General features: G+C 33.5%; 3 protein-coding genes across 7 annotated transcripts; 2 read left to right on the forward strand and 1 right to left on the reverse strand.

The window, feature by feature from the left end:
* The first annotated feature begins 693 nt into the window (after window positions 1-693).
* LOC8281860 lies at window positions 694-2,804 on the forward strand. 2 transcript variants are annotated; one of them, XM_002522446.4, is made up of 2 exons: window positions 694-833; window positions 1,022-2,804. In XM_002522446.4, exon 2 carries the CDS (start codon window positions 1,033-1,035, stop codon window positions 2,122-2,124), a length of 1,092 nt encoding a protein of 363 aa, XP_002522492.2. In that variant the 5' UTR covers window positions 694-833; window positions 1,022-1,032; the 3' UTR covers window positions 2,125-2,804. The 2 variants fall into 2 exon arrangements, with proteins under 2 accessions (XP_002522492.2, XP_048229817.1); XM_048373860.1 differs by having other exon boundaries at window positions 720-844.
* Window positions 706-7,595, forward strand: LOC8281859 (protein UXT homolog). 4 transcript variants are annotated; one of them, XM_015721336.3, is made up of 8 exons: window positions 706-844; window positions 2,886-2,968; window positions 4,731-4,833; window positions 4,926-4,955; window positions 5,057-5,158; window positions 5,262-5,369; window positions 7,083-7,137; window positions 7,383-7,595. In XM_015721336.3, exons 2-8 carry the CDS (start codon window positions 2,923-2,925, stop codon window positions 7,449-7,451), a joined length of 513 nt encoding a protein of 170 aa, XP_015576822.1. In that variant the 5' UTR covers window positions 706-844; window positions 2,886-2,922; the 3' UTR covers window positions 7,452-7,595. The 4 variants fall into 4 exon arrangements, with proteins under 4 accessions (XP_015576822.1, XP_048229825.1, XP_015576826.1 ...); XM_048373868.1 differs by lacking the exon at window positions 706-844 and adding an exon at window positions 2,259-2,391; XM_015721340.3 differs by lacking the exons at window positions 706-844; window positions 2,886-2,968 and adding an exon at window positions 4,315-4,513.
* Window positions 7,596-10,520: 2,925 nt separating this feature from the next.
* On the reverse strand, window positions 10,521-14,768 carry LOC8281858 (protein argonaute 7). Its single transcript, XM_002522444.4, has 3 exons — window positions 14,086-14,768; window positions 12,244-13,477; window positions 10,521-12,107 (listed from the first exon to the last, which is right to left on the reverse strand). Exons 1-3 carry the CDS (start codon window positions 14,453-14,455, stop codon window positions 10,649-10,651), a joined length of 3,063 nt encoding a protein of 1,020 aa, XP_002522490.2. The 5' UTR covers window positions 14,456-14,768; the 3' UTR covers window positions 10,521-10,648.
* Between the last annotated feature and the right edge of the window lie 1,064 nt (window positions 14,769-15,832).

Here is a 15,832-nt window from a genome sequence, read left to right on the forward strand (position 1 = left end):
TTATTTTTGAATAGAATTAGTATTACAAAATTATTGAGGAGTTAATATAATATTAAAATATAATTAATATTATATTGTTTAGATATATTTAATTAAAGATAAATTTATTAATTAATAAATTCTTAGAAAATTAATAAAAATAAATATAAATTTGAATTCTATATATCAAAAATAGTATACATATCAAAATTTAAATTTTATATATTAAAAATTAAATATATAATACTAAAAAATATTAAAATTTAAAAATTAATATATATATAAATTTTATTAATTAAATATATCTCATGCAAATTCCAAAAGTAAGTTTAATATCTTATTCTAACTGATAATTTGCTTTTTTGTTTCTTTTCAAAAACAAAAGAATTCTGATTATTCTAATTAAAAATTTCCCACATGGGCAATAATTTGGACTATTATTATTACAATTTTCATCTAGGAAATTAAGACATGATTGTAATTGAATTTTTGTGTCTCGTCATGATTATCAAAAGCCAGAATCATAAAATTAGAGAATGATTAATGCGAATCAAAGTTTCCTAATTTATATTTGACCCCAAAAAACTAAATAAAAAAAGAAAAATGAAAAGTTTTGCTAATTTATTTACCTTCTTCCTTTTTGACCATCTTCATTCCATGAAACTGTAGCTTAAAAATGCTTATATTATTGAAATGACTATGCTATAAAATCCATACAACGCCTGCGATTCCATACACGCCAAGAATCCACCGACTCTACAGCACTCTCAAATCTTTTGCCTTTCAAATCCAGACAATCATTTTGCTTACAGATTTTGTTCTTTAAATCTTGCTGCACCCAGTTTACCCTTTTGGTAACAACCAGGTCTTTCTTTCCTTCTTTTTGTTTTCTTCTCATTTTCAGATCTAATTCTGTCATTTCTTGAACAATCTGCATTCTTGATTCTTGGTTATTCAGTTACATAACCTGGTTTAGATAATTCAAATCTGATTATGTGTATACCTTCTTGATTACTATTGTCTTTCTTGAATTTATATAAAGACATAGATAAAATGGAAGTTTCTGGTGTTGCTCCTTCAAGGAGGAGCTTGAGCTTGGATCAGTTCCAAAAGGAAGGATCTTCGGATGCCCAGGTACAGAGTTTTGAGCTAGGATTGTACGATGATAATGATGGGCATAATAATCATCAATTTCATTCAATGAATGCATTGGAGATCTTGAGAGAAACTGTGAGGATTCTTCGGTGCAATTCCTCATCGTTTATGATAATTGCTGCATTGCTTATTTGTCCAGTATCTGCCATTGTTTTGTCAAATGTGTTTGTTGATCAGTCTATTGTGAAAAGACTTACCATTAGGCTTTTGTTGGTTGCAAAGTCTAGTGGACTCCCATTGAGGCCTTTTGTCAAACAGTCTTGTCACCATTTGTCCGAGATGGCTATTGCTTCAGCAATGTACTTCCCTTTGTTTATCACATTGTCTTTGTTGTCGAAAGCTGCTGTAGTTTACTCTGTAGATTGCACTTATTCTAGGCAGAATATAGATGTTTCGAAGTTTATAGGGATTATGAGTAAAATCTGGAGAAGGGTTGTCTCAACATACTGGTGGGCATGTATGATGATTGTTGGCTGCATTACTCTTTTCTGTGTTCTTCTCTTGGCTATTTGTAGTTTGCTTTCCGTAATCGGGTTTCCACCTGCGTTAAATTTGTATGCTGGAATATTGGTGGGTTTAGTATTCTCAGTTGTTTTCGCCAATGCAATTGTTATTTGCAACATTGCTATAGTGATCTCTGTATTGGAGGATGTTTCAGGGCCACAGGCTTTGCTTCGATCCAGTATTTTGATTAGGGGACAGACGCAGGTCGGTCTTCTCATATATCTTGGATCAACAATTGGGTTGGCTTTTGTGGAAGGGTTGTTTGAGCATAGGGTGAAAACATTGAGTTATGGAGATGGATCTTCGAGGATTTGGGAAGGTCCACTTTTGGTGATTATGTATTCCTTTGTAGTGCTTATTGATCTGATGATGAGTGCAATATTCTACTTCAGTTGTAGATCTTATAGGACAGAAGCCTCTGATGCTGAATCACAATCAATTTTAGAAACAATCAGTATTTCTGATGAATCAGTGGGTGTTCAATAACATATTCTGTAAATTGATTACCATTCTGAAAATTTTCTTCGGTGACGAAGGTGGCAGCAGCTATGAGAAAATTTGCATTGCTAGCTGCATTTTCTCACCACTAACGAGCAACAAAGATGGAAACTCCGGAACCATTTGCATTGAAAGGCTCGTGATTATTGAAAACATCAGGTTACTGTCTGATCTTCAATAGAAAATGTCACTCAAATGCAAAGGTTGCATTTCGCGTCTCTAGTTTCCTACAGGAAGAGAAATAAAAACAAAAAGGTATATGAACTATGAAGTATAGTAAAAATTGATGTAGAAAATGGTAATCCTTGAAGGTAAAATTTTGAAACTTAAATTAACTGTTATTTATTTATTTATTTATTTATTCATATTGGATGGATTTTTTCTGTGTTTTTCAGATAATTATTCCTCTTTCTTCTGCATAGTGTCCAAATGTTGGACTTTATCCTGAATGTTTAATGACTGCTTAATAATGTCATCAACAGGTTGATATTGGATTGTAATTAGAGCTAGGTGTGATTAATTGAATTGATGAGATCTTTTTCCCCAAGGATTAGGATTCAGGGGCATTGTATTGTAACTAAGAAATTGTTGGAAATGCCAGTTGATCAACTATTTACCATCTGTTTAGATTGGAATTTTATTGTCATGCAATCTTCAGGATTTTTCTTTGGCTTTCGAATGTGTTGCTTGAGAAGTGTTATCCTCTAGGCATATGTTACAGTCACCTTTTCTTTTCTGTATTGCTACAGTTTCCATTTGGTATCAACATTTGATTAAGAAGTTTGGATGATGAATTTGAAGCCTTTCCTGCACAACAGCTTATCAGTTATCAGTGAGCCATCCAATCTTTCTTTATTTCTTTTATTAATTCTAAATTTGAAAATTTAAATATTTAGGAGTAGAAGGTGACAGTGACGATGCCGAATTACATTTATCTCCAGGTAAAGTAACCAAATAAGCTAGCTGACTAACTAAGAGTTGAATATTAACTAGATAAAAGCTTCATCGGCCATACTACTGACACCAAGGAACGATCCAATTAAATAACATGCCACCATCGATGTTTATACTTTTAAGAGCGTCAGATGTTCACGAGTTCCTCTATTCAAATATTTTTCTTTATTCCTGTTGCTAGATATCTCATTGCACGACCAAACATTTTTGTTTGAGCCTACAAATAGAGTTCAAGAAGATCAGATCTTTAAAAGATGGGGTGTATCCGGAGCACTTTTCGCTGTTAGATCAGTCCTTTTTAGTTTTAGCTTGGCTTTTGAATGTAGCAACCAAGTTACTTCAGAAGCATTAACAGCCTTGATAAGAAAACTAAATAAATCGTTAAAATTCTTTTAGGTTATCGAAAATTCACTGGGCATCCTCCGTTATATTATATATATTATTTTAAATTTTATTATATTAATTTAAAAATTATCCTGTGGGAAATTTTGTAATATTTCAAAATTAGCCTTATATATGACTTTACTTCCCCTTTAATTAATAATATGAATGTCCTAAAATAAAATTAAAATATTTTCTTTATTTTTGTTAATAAATAACATAATAAATTGTATTGTATATAAAAAATTATGATAAGCATTTAGTAAATAAATAAGTAATTTATATTTGTTTAATAAGCAAGATAAATTTGAAGTGGCAGATCTTTTAACAATAAAAATAAAATCACATATTTTTATTAATTTTTTCCTGGGAGAAGTAATTGATTTAACTTTATAAATATACAATTAAGTTATTAAAAGTTTTGCAAATTTTGTAAATGAAATAAAACTTCAAATAAATTTTCAAGTGACTTTCACAAAATAATATTATTACTTGTGTTAATAAAAGTTACTCGTACATTTTATTTACAATGTAAATTCTATTTAATTTTAAAATGATAATTATAAATTTACTGAAATTTTAATATATTAATTATAAAATATAAAGTTATATAAAACATATCTCTAGAAAAATATTATTAAAATCGTTTAATTTGATTTTGTTGACTTTTTTAAGATTAAATATTTATTTTTAAAAAAATTGTTATATTTATCTGATAATTATATCCGAAGGAGAAATAATATCGTAGCTTGGGAATAGTTTTTTGAAATGTTATCTTCATTCTAGAGAAAGAAATTTTTTAATTAATAAATCAAAATCTAGAACGTATAATTTTATTTAAAAAAAGAAAAGAAATAGGGGGGCTTAATGAATTTCCATTGACGTTTGAGGGGTTTTAGTAATAATTTATTCGTGAAGAATTGATGCAAGTACAGGAGTCTGATTGACTTGGAAACAATATTTAAGCGCCAAATCGACTTATATAAGCATAAAAAAGATTAAGTTGCGAGAGCCCTTCTCTTTCCTTTGCCAAATCCTTCTAGTGCGTGAGTTTTTATTTTCTTCTTCTTCTTCTTCTTCTTCTTCGTCTTCTTTCTAGGGGCGGGGGGCTTTAAAAGAAAGAAACTGAAACCGAGCATATACCTTTTTTTCCTTGTTATTATATTTTTGTGTTCTCAATCTCTTCTGAGTTATGTTTTGTGCGGTTAAAGTGCTTGACAGAATGTCTAAACTAACTGAGCGCTGAGTCTGTTTGATAGGGAGACTGAAAATGGAAAGCTACCGTCAAGATAAAATACAGAAATTTGAAGAATTTGTTGACCGCCGCTTGAAACCTGATCTTGTTCGAGCTATTGCCCAAAGGTATTTCGGTTCTTGTTTTAATGAGAGCTATATTTTCTTTATCAATGCTAAATGCTTATTAATTACTTCTTATTTTCTACAATTTTGTACAGGGACAAGGTCTTTGAAGAACAGAAAGTTTTGTATCCTTTCTTATATATAATGAGATTGTATAGCTTAGATTTTCTAAGATTTTTGATCCTTGATTGCATCAGCTCTTTTTACTTGACTCTCTATTTATTAGCTCGGACTTGCGAAGGAACATAGAGAACTTAGAGAATAATAGTGTAACCAGTCTTAGGACACTGGTTAACCTTGGCTCTGAAGTGTACATGCAAGCTGATGTGTAAGCTCTATTACCTTCAAATAATCTTATTTTTCTAGTTATATTTAGATATATGTATGTGGGTATTTTAGTAGGCTATTTTCTTTTTCCTTCAAAAATTCAGCCCAGACACACAGCGCGTATTTGTGGACATTGGACTAGGATTCCATGTAGAGTTTACATGGGCTGAAGCATTGAATTACATATCATTAAGGGAGGAAAAAATAGCGAGGTATGTAATTTCTCTCTGGTTAACCAAGATGGTATTGTGTAAACTCTATGTTGGTGCACGCATCTCAATGAAAGAGGTTGCGTTGGCCTAAATAATATAAAGATGATGTGGTACAATTAATGTCAACCTAGAAATGTGTTGGGTTCTATAAGTAGCTCATTCTTGAGGGATTTACATTTCATCATATATCTACTTTATGATACTTGCTATTGTGTTTGGCCAATGCTATTTATTTATCAAAAAGTCACTAAACTAAGGCTCAGTCCCAAGCTAGTTATAGTCAGCTATATGGATTATTATGTATTAAATGCTTAACGGGCACATAGAAATGTTGCGCCCGAAATTATATTTGCTTAATTGTGAGGTCCATGGCTATACCTATCATATTATATGGAATTAAATTCTGCATACAAACATTGGAGATCTCAATTTATAAGAACAGTGCTTATTCTGTTATCTGAAATAGACAGGGAGCAAAAGTTGGTGCGTGCGTAGATTATTCTTCTCTGTTATAAATGGCCAGCTAAAGAGCATGTTCACCGGCAAAGGATTTTATGACCAATCTTTCACTTTTCTTTACACGGTTCTGTCAGATAATTGGTTAAAGTTAATCATGATGAATTCTTTGGTGCATGTTGGACTACCATCTTTCCTCATAACGCCACTATGCAAGTGCTGTTTTGCGTGAGGATTTGGGTGCTTGCTGGTTAATCTTCGGCATGATTAATTTTATTATCTGGATAAACTGAGTTACTTTTCAGCCATCAATGGAGACAGTTAATTTACTGAATATGACAAGAAATCTAGATTCTGAAGTAAAGCAACCGGTTAAATGAGCAACAGAATGACTAGCCTGGGGTCCTAGGCTAAAAGTAAAGAGAATTCATTGATAAAATAAAAAAGAAATTAGAAAAAGATCTGCAGTTTAGGAGAAGGAACATAAACATTCTATTCTAACCAGCAGTTGTTTACATGGGCTTGCCAAGATTTAGAACCAGCAGCTAAGACATCAACACCTCATCTTCTTCCAGTTTATCAGTCAAGCTGGTTTCCATTTAGTTGAAACTTAGGTATACCGACAATCTGCATTTTGCTTTAAATGGGACGCTCTGTACCTTCCTTGCCGTTCAACCACTTGATATTTAGTAGCAAACTCTACTGCACCAGTTTAACTGCAGAACAGGAAAATAAAGGATGTTCCATGTTTTGCAGTATCATTATTAATATTTGATCTGGTTCTCCTTCATAGACCGCCAAAAGTAGAGGTCCTTGGAAATATCAATAGTTCAACCACAATATATCTATGCAGCTTTACCAATTAATGATGAATTGGGATTCTTGCGATTTTCTTAGTTTCAACAACTTTCTCCAGTCTGAGGTGCAATCTCTTTGGCTAACCCCTTGCACCATTACGCTGATTGAGCAAAATGTACCCTTGATCCATTTAGTGGTTAGTCCTTCGGCAAGCCTTTCAGATACCGCCAGACAACGTCTAATCATGAGACCTTTTAACATATTTCTCCTGGTATGGAGCGAGTATCAGCAACTTTAATTTAATACAGTGGGTATGTGATGCTGGGTTCATGTTGAATGCTCTTCGGTCTTACTTTCAGTTTCTTCTTCTATGGTGCATTATTAGTCTTCCTGATTCACTACTTCCTTGTGTATGTTAGATGCTTTTTATATTACCAAATCTCTGAATCGTATTTGCAGGCAAATAGAAGAATATACTCGCCAAATCGCATCAATTAAAGCACAAATCAAGCTGGTATATTGTTGACCTTTTGTTTTCCCATGTTCTGTCCACATTCCACACATTCAAGTGTCTTTCTTGCACTTCAGTTTGAGATATAACATGCTCCTAAAGCTAATTTTATTTAATTCCTGGGCCAGGATGTATTATCTTTCTCAAACATAGAGGCTTTGCTTGGTTGCTTACGGACTTCCATATAGAATAATATTAACTGTGCTATTCCATTAAATAAGGCCATGTATTATGTTGGTTACATGCAGGTTTGTGAAGGAATCCGGGAGTTGCTCCAGCTTCCAGCTGAGAAATCTTTACCAGGGCGGGTATTTTAACTTCTATAAAAATGTATGCCATAATTACTTCCCTTTATTCAATAGCCTTCATTTCTCACGGGGAAGAGATGGCTGAGAAAGTAAATTGAAATGCTTGATGTAAAGGAGTATAGCTTCACATATATGCATCTGGATTCTATGACATTTTGAAGTACTGTTCCTTTTTGAATGTGAAGTTGATAACTCTTAGATACAGGTATTATCTGACGGGAAGATCAGGTCATAGTTCATTGTGCAAAACTACCCATTTTGAAATTAGCCCAATTGAAATGTGAATCCGACACAGCATTGAGCATTAGATTTAAGGCCCAACTGGAATCGGGTAGGCTCGCTTTTGACTTCATGAACCCAAGCAAATACTTGTTCTGCAGCAGTAGCTCGAAAGATACCCAGCTTAAGGAAGGAGGCTATATATACCTGGAGAAGCCTGGAGAAGCATTGGCATGGTATCTTTGATGAAGTGAAAGCTCATAAAGGTAAGGCTGCCTCTGATGCTTTTCCTTCGAATTTGATTCCTCCCTGATGAAACAGAGGATTGTTGGATTAGATGTCTCAGCCCTCAAGTCACCTGATGTAACTTTAGAATTGGACAGCACATAAAACGGAAACCAAAGTTCTTACACACCCATCACAAGAACTTGTCCAATTTGCTTCAGTGGTCCTTATCTGACCATCTATTTTATTTTGGTGGTCTACCCAATAGCACCCTACTAGGGAGGGAGGGTTAAGCTGAGGGATGATTCGATCTATCCTATCAAATCAAGGTAAAAAAGAAAGATTGAATTGACAAGTATTAAGATGAGATAGAGATTGGACTAGGAATTGATTGTGAAAAGACAGAAATGATGGTTAGATGGATGGGACCATTAAAATGGAATATGATAAGCAGGTCTTTGTTTGATAGGATGATTCTTCCAGTGTTGTTGTTATGTATTTGATCTCCTCAGGATTTGCATAGGAGTGTTCCTCCACCGACAACAGGAATCTAAAGATATTTCTTTTGGCAAAAAAATAGAAGAGATGGCCAGTGATAACAATCTTTGCTAGTTTTGACTATACCAATTTTCTTTCACTGTGACAAAAGTTCCATCATCGTAATACTATCCTCAGAGCTAAGAAATTTGAGATTAACAATAACGTAAATTATAATATTAGTTTATTTTTTATCCTCACATTATTACCAATAAAAACATACAATTTTTTAGGATTAAAATAGTTTTCCAACATAAAATAAATTAATAGAATTAAAGTAAAATTAGAATTTAGCATTCTAAAAAATTTTAAAAATATTAAATTCAAAATTTGATGAAGTATAATATAATGAAAAAGTTTATTCTCATGAATAAAAATAAAATTTAGAGTCCCTTGCAAAATATAGTTGGAATATGAATATTAGCATGTCAAAAATTAAGGTTATAGAACCAAGAGTACAAAATCAAGAAAAAAAAAATAACATTAGATTAGTTTGATCCTCCATGAGTTTTAACTATATCAATAATTTATCCATCTTATTTAAAAATCTAATTAAAAGATTAATAAATTTTAATTAAATTGTAAAGGGCTATTGTGTATTTAAAAGGTAGACTTAATTTTCTAAAAAGATATATGTAGTTTTATATTTGCGATCTTTTTGGTCGTGGAAAGCATTGAAAGAAAAATGTAATGTCAATATTTTTAAATGTGAATTTCACCCGAAATATTAAATTTCATATAAATATTTTAGTTTATAGTTTAATTCTATAAATCTTATACTATGTACTATATTAATACATGATATTTTCTTTTGTCAGACAATTAAGCGTTTAAAAAAAAAAAAAAAAAAACCTTGTGGATGAGGAAAGATTGTGGAGAAAGAAATTAAAACCACTTAATAGCATAGGAAGTGTGAAGGTAATCAATGAGTTGAAGCCTAATCCAGTGCACAGTGAAAGCCCACGTCTACTCAAGTGTCTCTTCCTATAAACAACCGTGCAGTACTTGAAAGTTTTTGTCATACAGACTGCTGCAAACAAACGCAAATGTTGAAGAAAAAATAGAAACAATGATGCGAACAAGAGCTAGAAAAGGAGAAAGAGGTGATGAAGAGACAAAAGAGGAAGTCGAAAGTCAGAGTGGAATTGGCTTTTAGTTTATTATTAATCCTATCTTTTTCTTGGCTTTTATTTTGTTCATTTCTCCTTCTCTTTTTCTGCTGTAGCTACTGCCTACTACTGTACTGTACATATTCTCTCTTCCATTCATTTGGGATTGGGCTGGCACTGCCATTCACTGAGCTGGTTTTGCCATGTCCTATTATTATTTCTATAAATCCACCTTCTTTTTCTTCTCTTTTGAGGGTCCTACAGCTTCCTTTTTACCTTTTCCAATTCTTGTTTTTGTTTCTTTCTTTATTTCTCTTCTTCTGTGCACCCTCTGCCATTCTTTGTGCTGACGCTTGCATGGGAAATAGCCATATTTAAAAACTAAACTGACAGACACTAATTACTTTTTTCCTTGCTCCTTTGTGCCTCAAACCCATATCTGCTCTGCTCTCCTTTCCTGTTCAGAAAACAAAATACAGGAAAAATATCTCTCCTCTTTCTTTTTAGCCCTTTTTCTTTCTGTCTTCTTCATCCCTTTATTTCCTAAAAGAATTATAATTATAATTTCTGTTTGTATAAATTTTGGGTATTTCTTGTTGTATGGGTGTAATGAGACGGATGATCAATGATTGTCACACTTACAGACAAATACAGAAGTATAATATTACTGCTGCATAAATATATCTTTGTTTTGAACATATGCTATATATGTATATATGAGATGCAGTAGAATTTATTAACTATTGCACTATGAATTTACTTGCAGTTGTAGATATGGATTATGTAAATAAAATCTTTGGGTGGGAAAATCAGAGGTTGAAATGAAATGGTATAAAAGAAAGCAAGAAATTCTCTGTTAGGCAAGGACATAGACATTTACAAAACAACTGAAAGTCTTGTTTCTTTTTTAACTATAAGGTTCGCAGTATTTCTAAGGCGTGTTAGTGTCACTATCAAATACAGCAATTAATTTCAGGATTCGCCTATCTAAGGTAATTCTGATAAATTTGACTAGCTAAGGTGATAGAGGCCTTTATCAAGAAATAAGTACATCTGTTACTGTTTAAGATATCATTGACGAATGACAATATACAAAGACAATGCAAGAAAATTAAATCAGCAGTAAAACATAAGATTCTTTACATTCTCACTGAGTTTTGGTAGAGGTGTTGCCTTTGGCGGTGCAGCTCTTGAGACTGCAGAAGCATTTCTCGCGGAAGTCATGGACTCGGATCGCTCAAGGTAAAGTCTACCCCTGTATGCAGCCAAGTGAGCATAGTAAGCAGGAGGGACTAAAGAAACTGGCTTGGTGCACCTTACGAATGTATAGCACAGATTGTAAACCAACTTCTGTAATTCATCAGAAGTGAATTGGTTCTCATCCCATAAGACATGGTAATGAGTTGGTCTACTTGTTCCTTTCACCCCCCAATGGCTGCATAGATAGAAATCGAATTCCTTTGGATGAGTAATCACGGTATCCACAACTGTCCCTGGCGGTATATTTTCATCGTAGAACTGGTTCTGAATTGAAGCTAGATCAGTTTCGCAAGGAAACAACCTAGTGTGATGCCTCTTTTGGACTACTGCAAAAGTAATGGGAGGTCTATAACCAGGAAATCTAGAACAAGCTTCTCTAATCGCTTGCAACTCCTCTTGAAGAACCTTATGAAACTGGGTTTCACTTACTCCATCTCTAAAGAATATTATCCGCTTGGGAAGTTTGCCAACTTCTTGGAAAAAATCATCTAGCAATTCTTTCACCATTGCACCAAGGTCCTGGATAATTTCTTGTCGATGAGTTTGTGACCTCATCCTCGAGGCATACTTGTTTGCTGCCGGCCAGTTCATGCTCCCAACAACAGCAGCAACAGATGGACTGAAGTCATCAAGAGGGTGAGGATGAGTAACATCAGCTCCCATAAAGATCACAGGGTCATCAGAATGAAGAAGGCGTGGAATCTGTGAGGGTAGCGAATTGAACAAAGCAACTGTGCATCCTCCAACTTTGGCATTGATCTTCAGAGCCAAATTAGCCAGAAATTGTGAACTCAACTTCCCAAGATTTGGAAATAAGCAGCACTGGCTTACAACGCCAACACTTGTCTCTGCTATTCGCTTCAAATCTGCATATCCTTTGTGTCTCTTCTCCATTATACATATAAGCAGCTGGAGATTGTTTGAGGCAGCTTTGTGGATTTTCTTGAGTTTGGATTCCAGAAGGGAGACATTATTAAGCACTTGCGTTGGTTCATATTGAGGGCTAATTATTGTGTTTTTGTTAAGAAAGATACCTAACTGTTCACATCTTTGAGATAGCTGGTTTATGAATTTTGGAATGTTGGACTTCTGTTCAGGGGTGCCTCCAAAACTCATCAGTGCCCACCTCTCGATTCTAGTTCCTTCCAAGACATGGCTATCTAGAAGATTCCACTGTCGATCATGGCGAGATGGAATTAGATCTCTTTTGGAGCCACCATTACCAAGTCTGAGTTTTGGAGGTTGTAGGATTCTCCCCTTTAATTTTGTCATTTCTCTTGAAACATGGAGTTTGAACTCTCTGTCCTTGTTGCCACTGTCAAGCAAGAGGTTTAAACAATTAGAATCAATTCAATGAAGTCAAATAATATGATAGAAAAGGCAGTTAAAATACTAATTGGAATGAACTTTCAAGAAAATACTAGAAAAATGTTCCCAAGCGCAGAAATCACCTTGTTGGACCAACAGATCCTCTCATGACTTCATTTATTATGGCTTTTCGTTCTTTTGGTCTTTGGCAGCCCATCTTAAGTATTCTTGCTGTCTGATCATCTGAGAGCTTCCCAAGAAACTTCTGGCCTTCACAGATCATACAAAGTTCCATGGGAAGATAACATGGTTTGCTTCTACTAATTTGCAAGCATGGCAAGTTCCTAAATTTTATATCATAGTTGTAGTGATCCTTGAAATAACTCAGTAGCCTCAGGTTCTTCCCATCTCTGTCGGCAAACCAAAGATTTTCTGTAGCTTGTTCAGTTAGGCCATAAACCCGGTATCGCTGAACAGTTTCTCTGTGACAAACGAAGACCCTGATGTTCTTTAAGGCTTTCTCTACTTCTTTCCTTTCTTCACCAATCAAACTCCTCCTTTTGTTTTGAGGAAGGTCCCAAAGAAACTCAAGACGCTTTTGCAGGTAGGCTATCACACCGATACTTTCATGAAAAGCAGTCACAGAGAAGTCTACATTGAGAGCTAGTCCTTGCTGTGTAGGTCTAAGACTTTGAAAGAATCCTCTCAATCCAACAGCCCCTCCTCCAATTTCTTTAGTTCCTCCCATTGAACTTGAATAGAATGATCTCCCTACAGGTATACATTTCTCCATGGGGCTTTCTCTTAATACAACATCCAAAGCATGTAAATAATCCTGAGGAAGTGGAATCCAGTCATCACTTTCCTTGCTCAAGTAGCTAGCCAGCTCTTTCCCATCCAATTTTGATACAAGTTTGACATTAAGTCTAAATAGTTTGAGCTGTTGATGCTTCTCCTGAAAGTCATTAAGTTCCCCAAGAGGCAATGATGATTTGCTAGTTGGGATTGGGAGGCTAATGTAGACTTCGAACCTATCATTTTGGAATTCAACTGGGCTGTAAAGATTCTTTCGGCCATCATAGGCCGGAAAAGCACCAGAAAGCACAGCTGAATTTTCATCTACCAGTTTTTGTTTGATCATCCTGGCAACTTCCCTGGAAGGATTGGGAGAAATTTCCACATTGTAGTGGAAAATTTTCTGTGAGGGATTGAATTGGACAAGAAAATGGTTGGCGAGGAGAGTGATAACTGGTCCTTCCACACCACCTGAATCTGGTCTCCTTGCAACTACCAGTGCTTGTGTAGTGGAACCCACGCCTTTCCTTCTGTCATTTCTTTTCAAAGGCAGACTCTTTCTTGGTTGCAGCCGCTCTGGAGCTGGTTAAAAATGAAGAGAAAAACAAGCAAGTCATTGCGATTAAACTTTCTCATCTCCTTTAAAATCTTCCTCCCTTTTCTTTTTATTTTAAAAAATTTATTTCGAAGCAGCAAATTCAGAATATGGTTCGTCTTATTCTAAATCATATATCAATGGTTAAACTGGAGCTTCAACAGAATTTATAGTATTCAGGTTTATGCATTAAAGTGGCAGCAAAAATAGGATCAGTTCTCGTATTTAGATTCTCCCCATTCTATGGCTTCTCCATTTTGAAAAATAAAAAATATAGTCTTTCCATTGCACATGAATCCACAGTTAAACATTAGATTACAACTACGTGCAATAACTAAAACCAAAGAAAAGGAAGATATTGGAGGAATTACAGTAAGAATAAGTTCTATTTCTAAACTACCCAACAACTCAAAAGAAAAAAGAAAAAAAGAAAAAGAAGAAGCATTCTTTATCAAGAATATTTACACAAAAACCATACATGAACTTCGAGAGAATACACATGCAATGGAAAAAAAGAAGAAGATAAGATTGTATTAAAAGAAGAAAAGAACAACAAGAACAAAGCAGAAAGGTTGTTAGAAGTGTATGCTTTTACCTGATGAAATTGCAAGAAGAGGTTCCGGGGTAGCAGAAGAGGTGGGGCGAGGAGGATTATTTAGCTTACATGAAGGTTTCTGGAAATGGGTTTTTGATCCAAAGCTATGGTTTTGAGGGAAAGGAGGATTTAAAGCAAGTTGAAGAGGTATTGGAGGAGGAAGAGGAAGAAGAGCTGGATAGTAACTTGGGTAGAGGTTGCTGCTGTGATTAAAGAAACCAAACTGGTTGGAGTATTGAAGGAAGTGATGCTGATACTGATATTGGTACTGATATTGATACTGATGCTTATGCGTAGTAGTTCTACCTCTAAGTGTTCTAGGCTTGCTGGTGCATTTCTTGTTAGCATTGGATTCTCTAGTCTCTTCCATAATCAAGAGTACTAAGAAATAGAGGTTTTGGACATTTAGAATAAGAGAGACAGAAAAGAAAGAGAAGAAACAGGTTCTGCTGCTTTTAGATATCAATGTTAAGAGGATAGTGCAGAGAGGTGTAGTTATTGCAGCACAGAGATGGAGGGAAAAGAAACAAGGAAAAAAAAAGAAAAAAAAGGGAGGTTTTGGGTTATAGTTTACTAAGGTTCTTTGTGTCTGGTTCTTGAGAAGAGAGGTTTTTGTGTTTGATGTTTGGTGAAATTCAAAGAGAGAGAGTGTTTTGGTGTGTCTGTCTGGGCTTTGCTTTGCTTTGCTTTTAAAGAAAAAGTTGGAAAGCCCCACTCAAAGGGTCAACTATGAGTTATTGCAGTCTGCGTATAGAATGCATTTTTGCTTCGGGAGGACATTAACCAAATTACTTAAAAGCCTTTAATTTTTTACCATATCAACATTTTTGACCCTTTGTATTGAAATTTGAATTAGAAAATTATTAATTTTTTACTATGTCAACAATTTTATTTGACTTGCTCGTTAAAATTAAAGTTTACTTTGATGAATGGCTTAATATTAATTATCAATTTTAAAATTTATATATAATCTAACTTCTACATATTCGATCAAAAAATTAACATATATTTATCTCAAATATAGAATTTTATTGGTGTTTTGTAGATTCAACTTATATTCATATATAAAATAATCATATATTTGAAATCAAATAAAATTTATAATTATGAGGAGGTTATAATTTAATGGAAGTTTAAGTATTAATATTCTTTTTTTAAATTTAGTACTTAATCTTATTGGTGCAATAATGGAAATCAAAGATATGATATTTAAATACCTTGTCATATTATACAAATAAGATTGATAAGACAAAATAATACTATAATAAGATAAAATATAACATAATATATATATTTTAAAATTAATATGTACAAATATTACTATATAGAAAAATATTTTCTTCTTAAAACGGGACTTAAAAACTTATAACTAGTCTAAATTAGTACTTAAATTTGTTTATCACTGTATTAAGATTATTCTTATTTACGGTATTACTATAAAGAGATTTTACTGGATAAAAATAATTTAAAGTATTTAAATAACTGTTAAATTTATATTTATTTATTTATTTTATTTTTTAAATGTAAAATATCTAAAAAAATTTAAAATTAAAAAGGCTTTTTAACTGTAATTCCCGTTGTTAATTATGTTAGAGGAAAGAAAAGGTGATTCCTTAAATAATTTATTTTAATTTGTAAATCAATTTTAGTGCCGATATTCCCTTTCTGATCGATTGACTGCCCGTCAAATATATAAGGTTATCCTTAGCCTTTCTTTTTATTATTTTAATTTTCAGTCAAAGTGATG

This window comes from Ricinus communis, chromosome 1, assembly GCF_019578655.1.
Source record: "Ricinus communis isolate WT05 ecotype wild-type chromosome 1, ASM1957865v1, whole genome shotgun sequence".
Taxonomy (NCBI): Eukaryota; Viridiplantae; Streptophyta; class Magnoliopsida; order Malpighiales; family Euphorbiaceae; genus Ricinus; species Ricinus communis.

Excerpts from the sequence above, each read along its gene's own strand:
- LOC8281858 (XM_002522444.4), bottom strand. The coding sequence starts at position 14,455 with ATGGAAGAGACTAGAGAATCCAATGCTAACAAGAAATGCACCAGCAAG. Across the intron at positions 13,478-14,085 it reads TCTTCTTGCAATTTCATCAG|CTCCAGAGCGGCTGCAACCA; the intron begins GTAAAAGCATAC and ends ATTTTTAACCAG. Across the intron at positions 12,108-12,243 it reads GGATCTGTTGGTCCAACAAG|TGGCAACAAGGACAGAGAGT; the intron begins GTGATTTCTGCG and ends CTTGCTTGACAG.
- LOC8281859 (XM_015721336.3), top strand. The coding sequence starts at position 2,923 with ATGATGAATTTGAAGCCTTTCCTGCACAACAGCTTATCAGTTATCA. Across the intron at positions 4,834-4,925 it reads GTTCGAGCTATTGCCCAAAG|GGACAAGGTCTTTGAAGAAC; the intron begins GTATTTCGGTTC and ends AATTTTGTACAG. Across the intron at positions 4,956-5,056 it reads TTTGAAGAACAGAAAGTTTT|CTCGGACTTGCGAAGGAACA; the intron begins GTATCCTTTCTT and ends TCTATTTATTAG.
- LOC8281860 (XM_002522446.4), top strand. The coding sequence starts at position 1,033 with ATGGAAGTTTCTGGTGTTGCTCCTTCAAGGAGGAGCTTGAGCTTGGAT.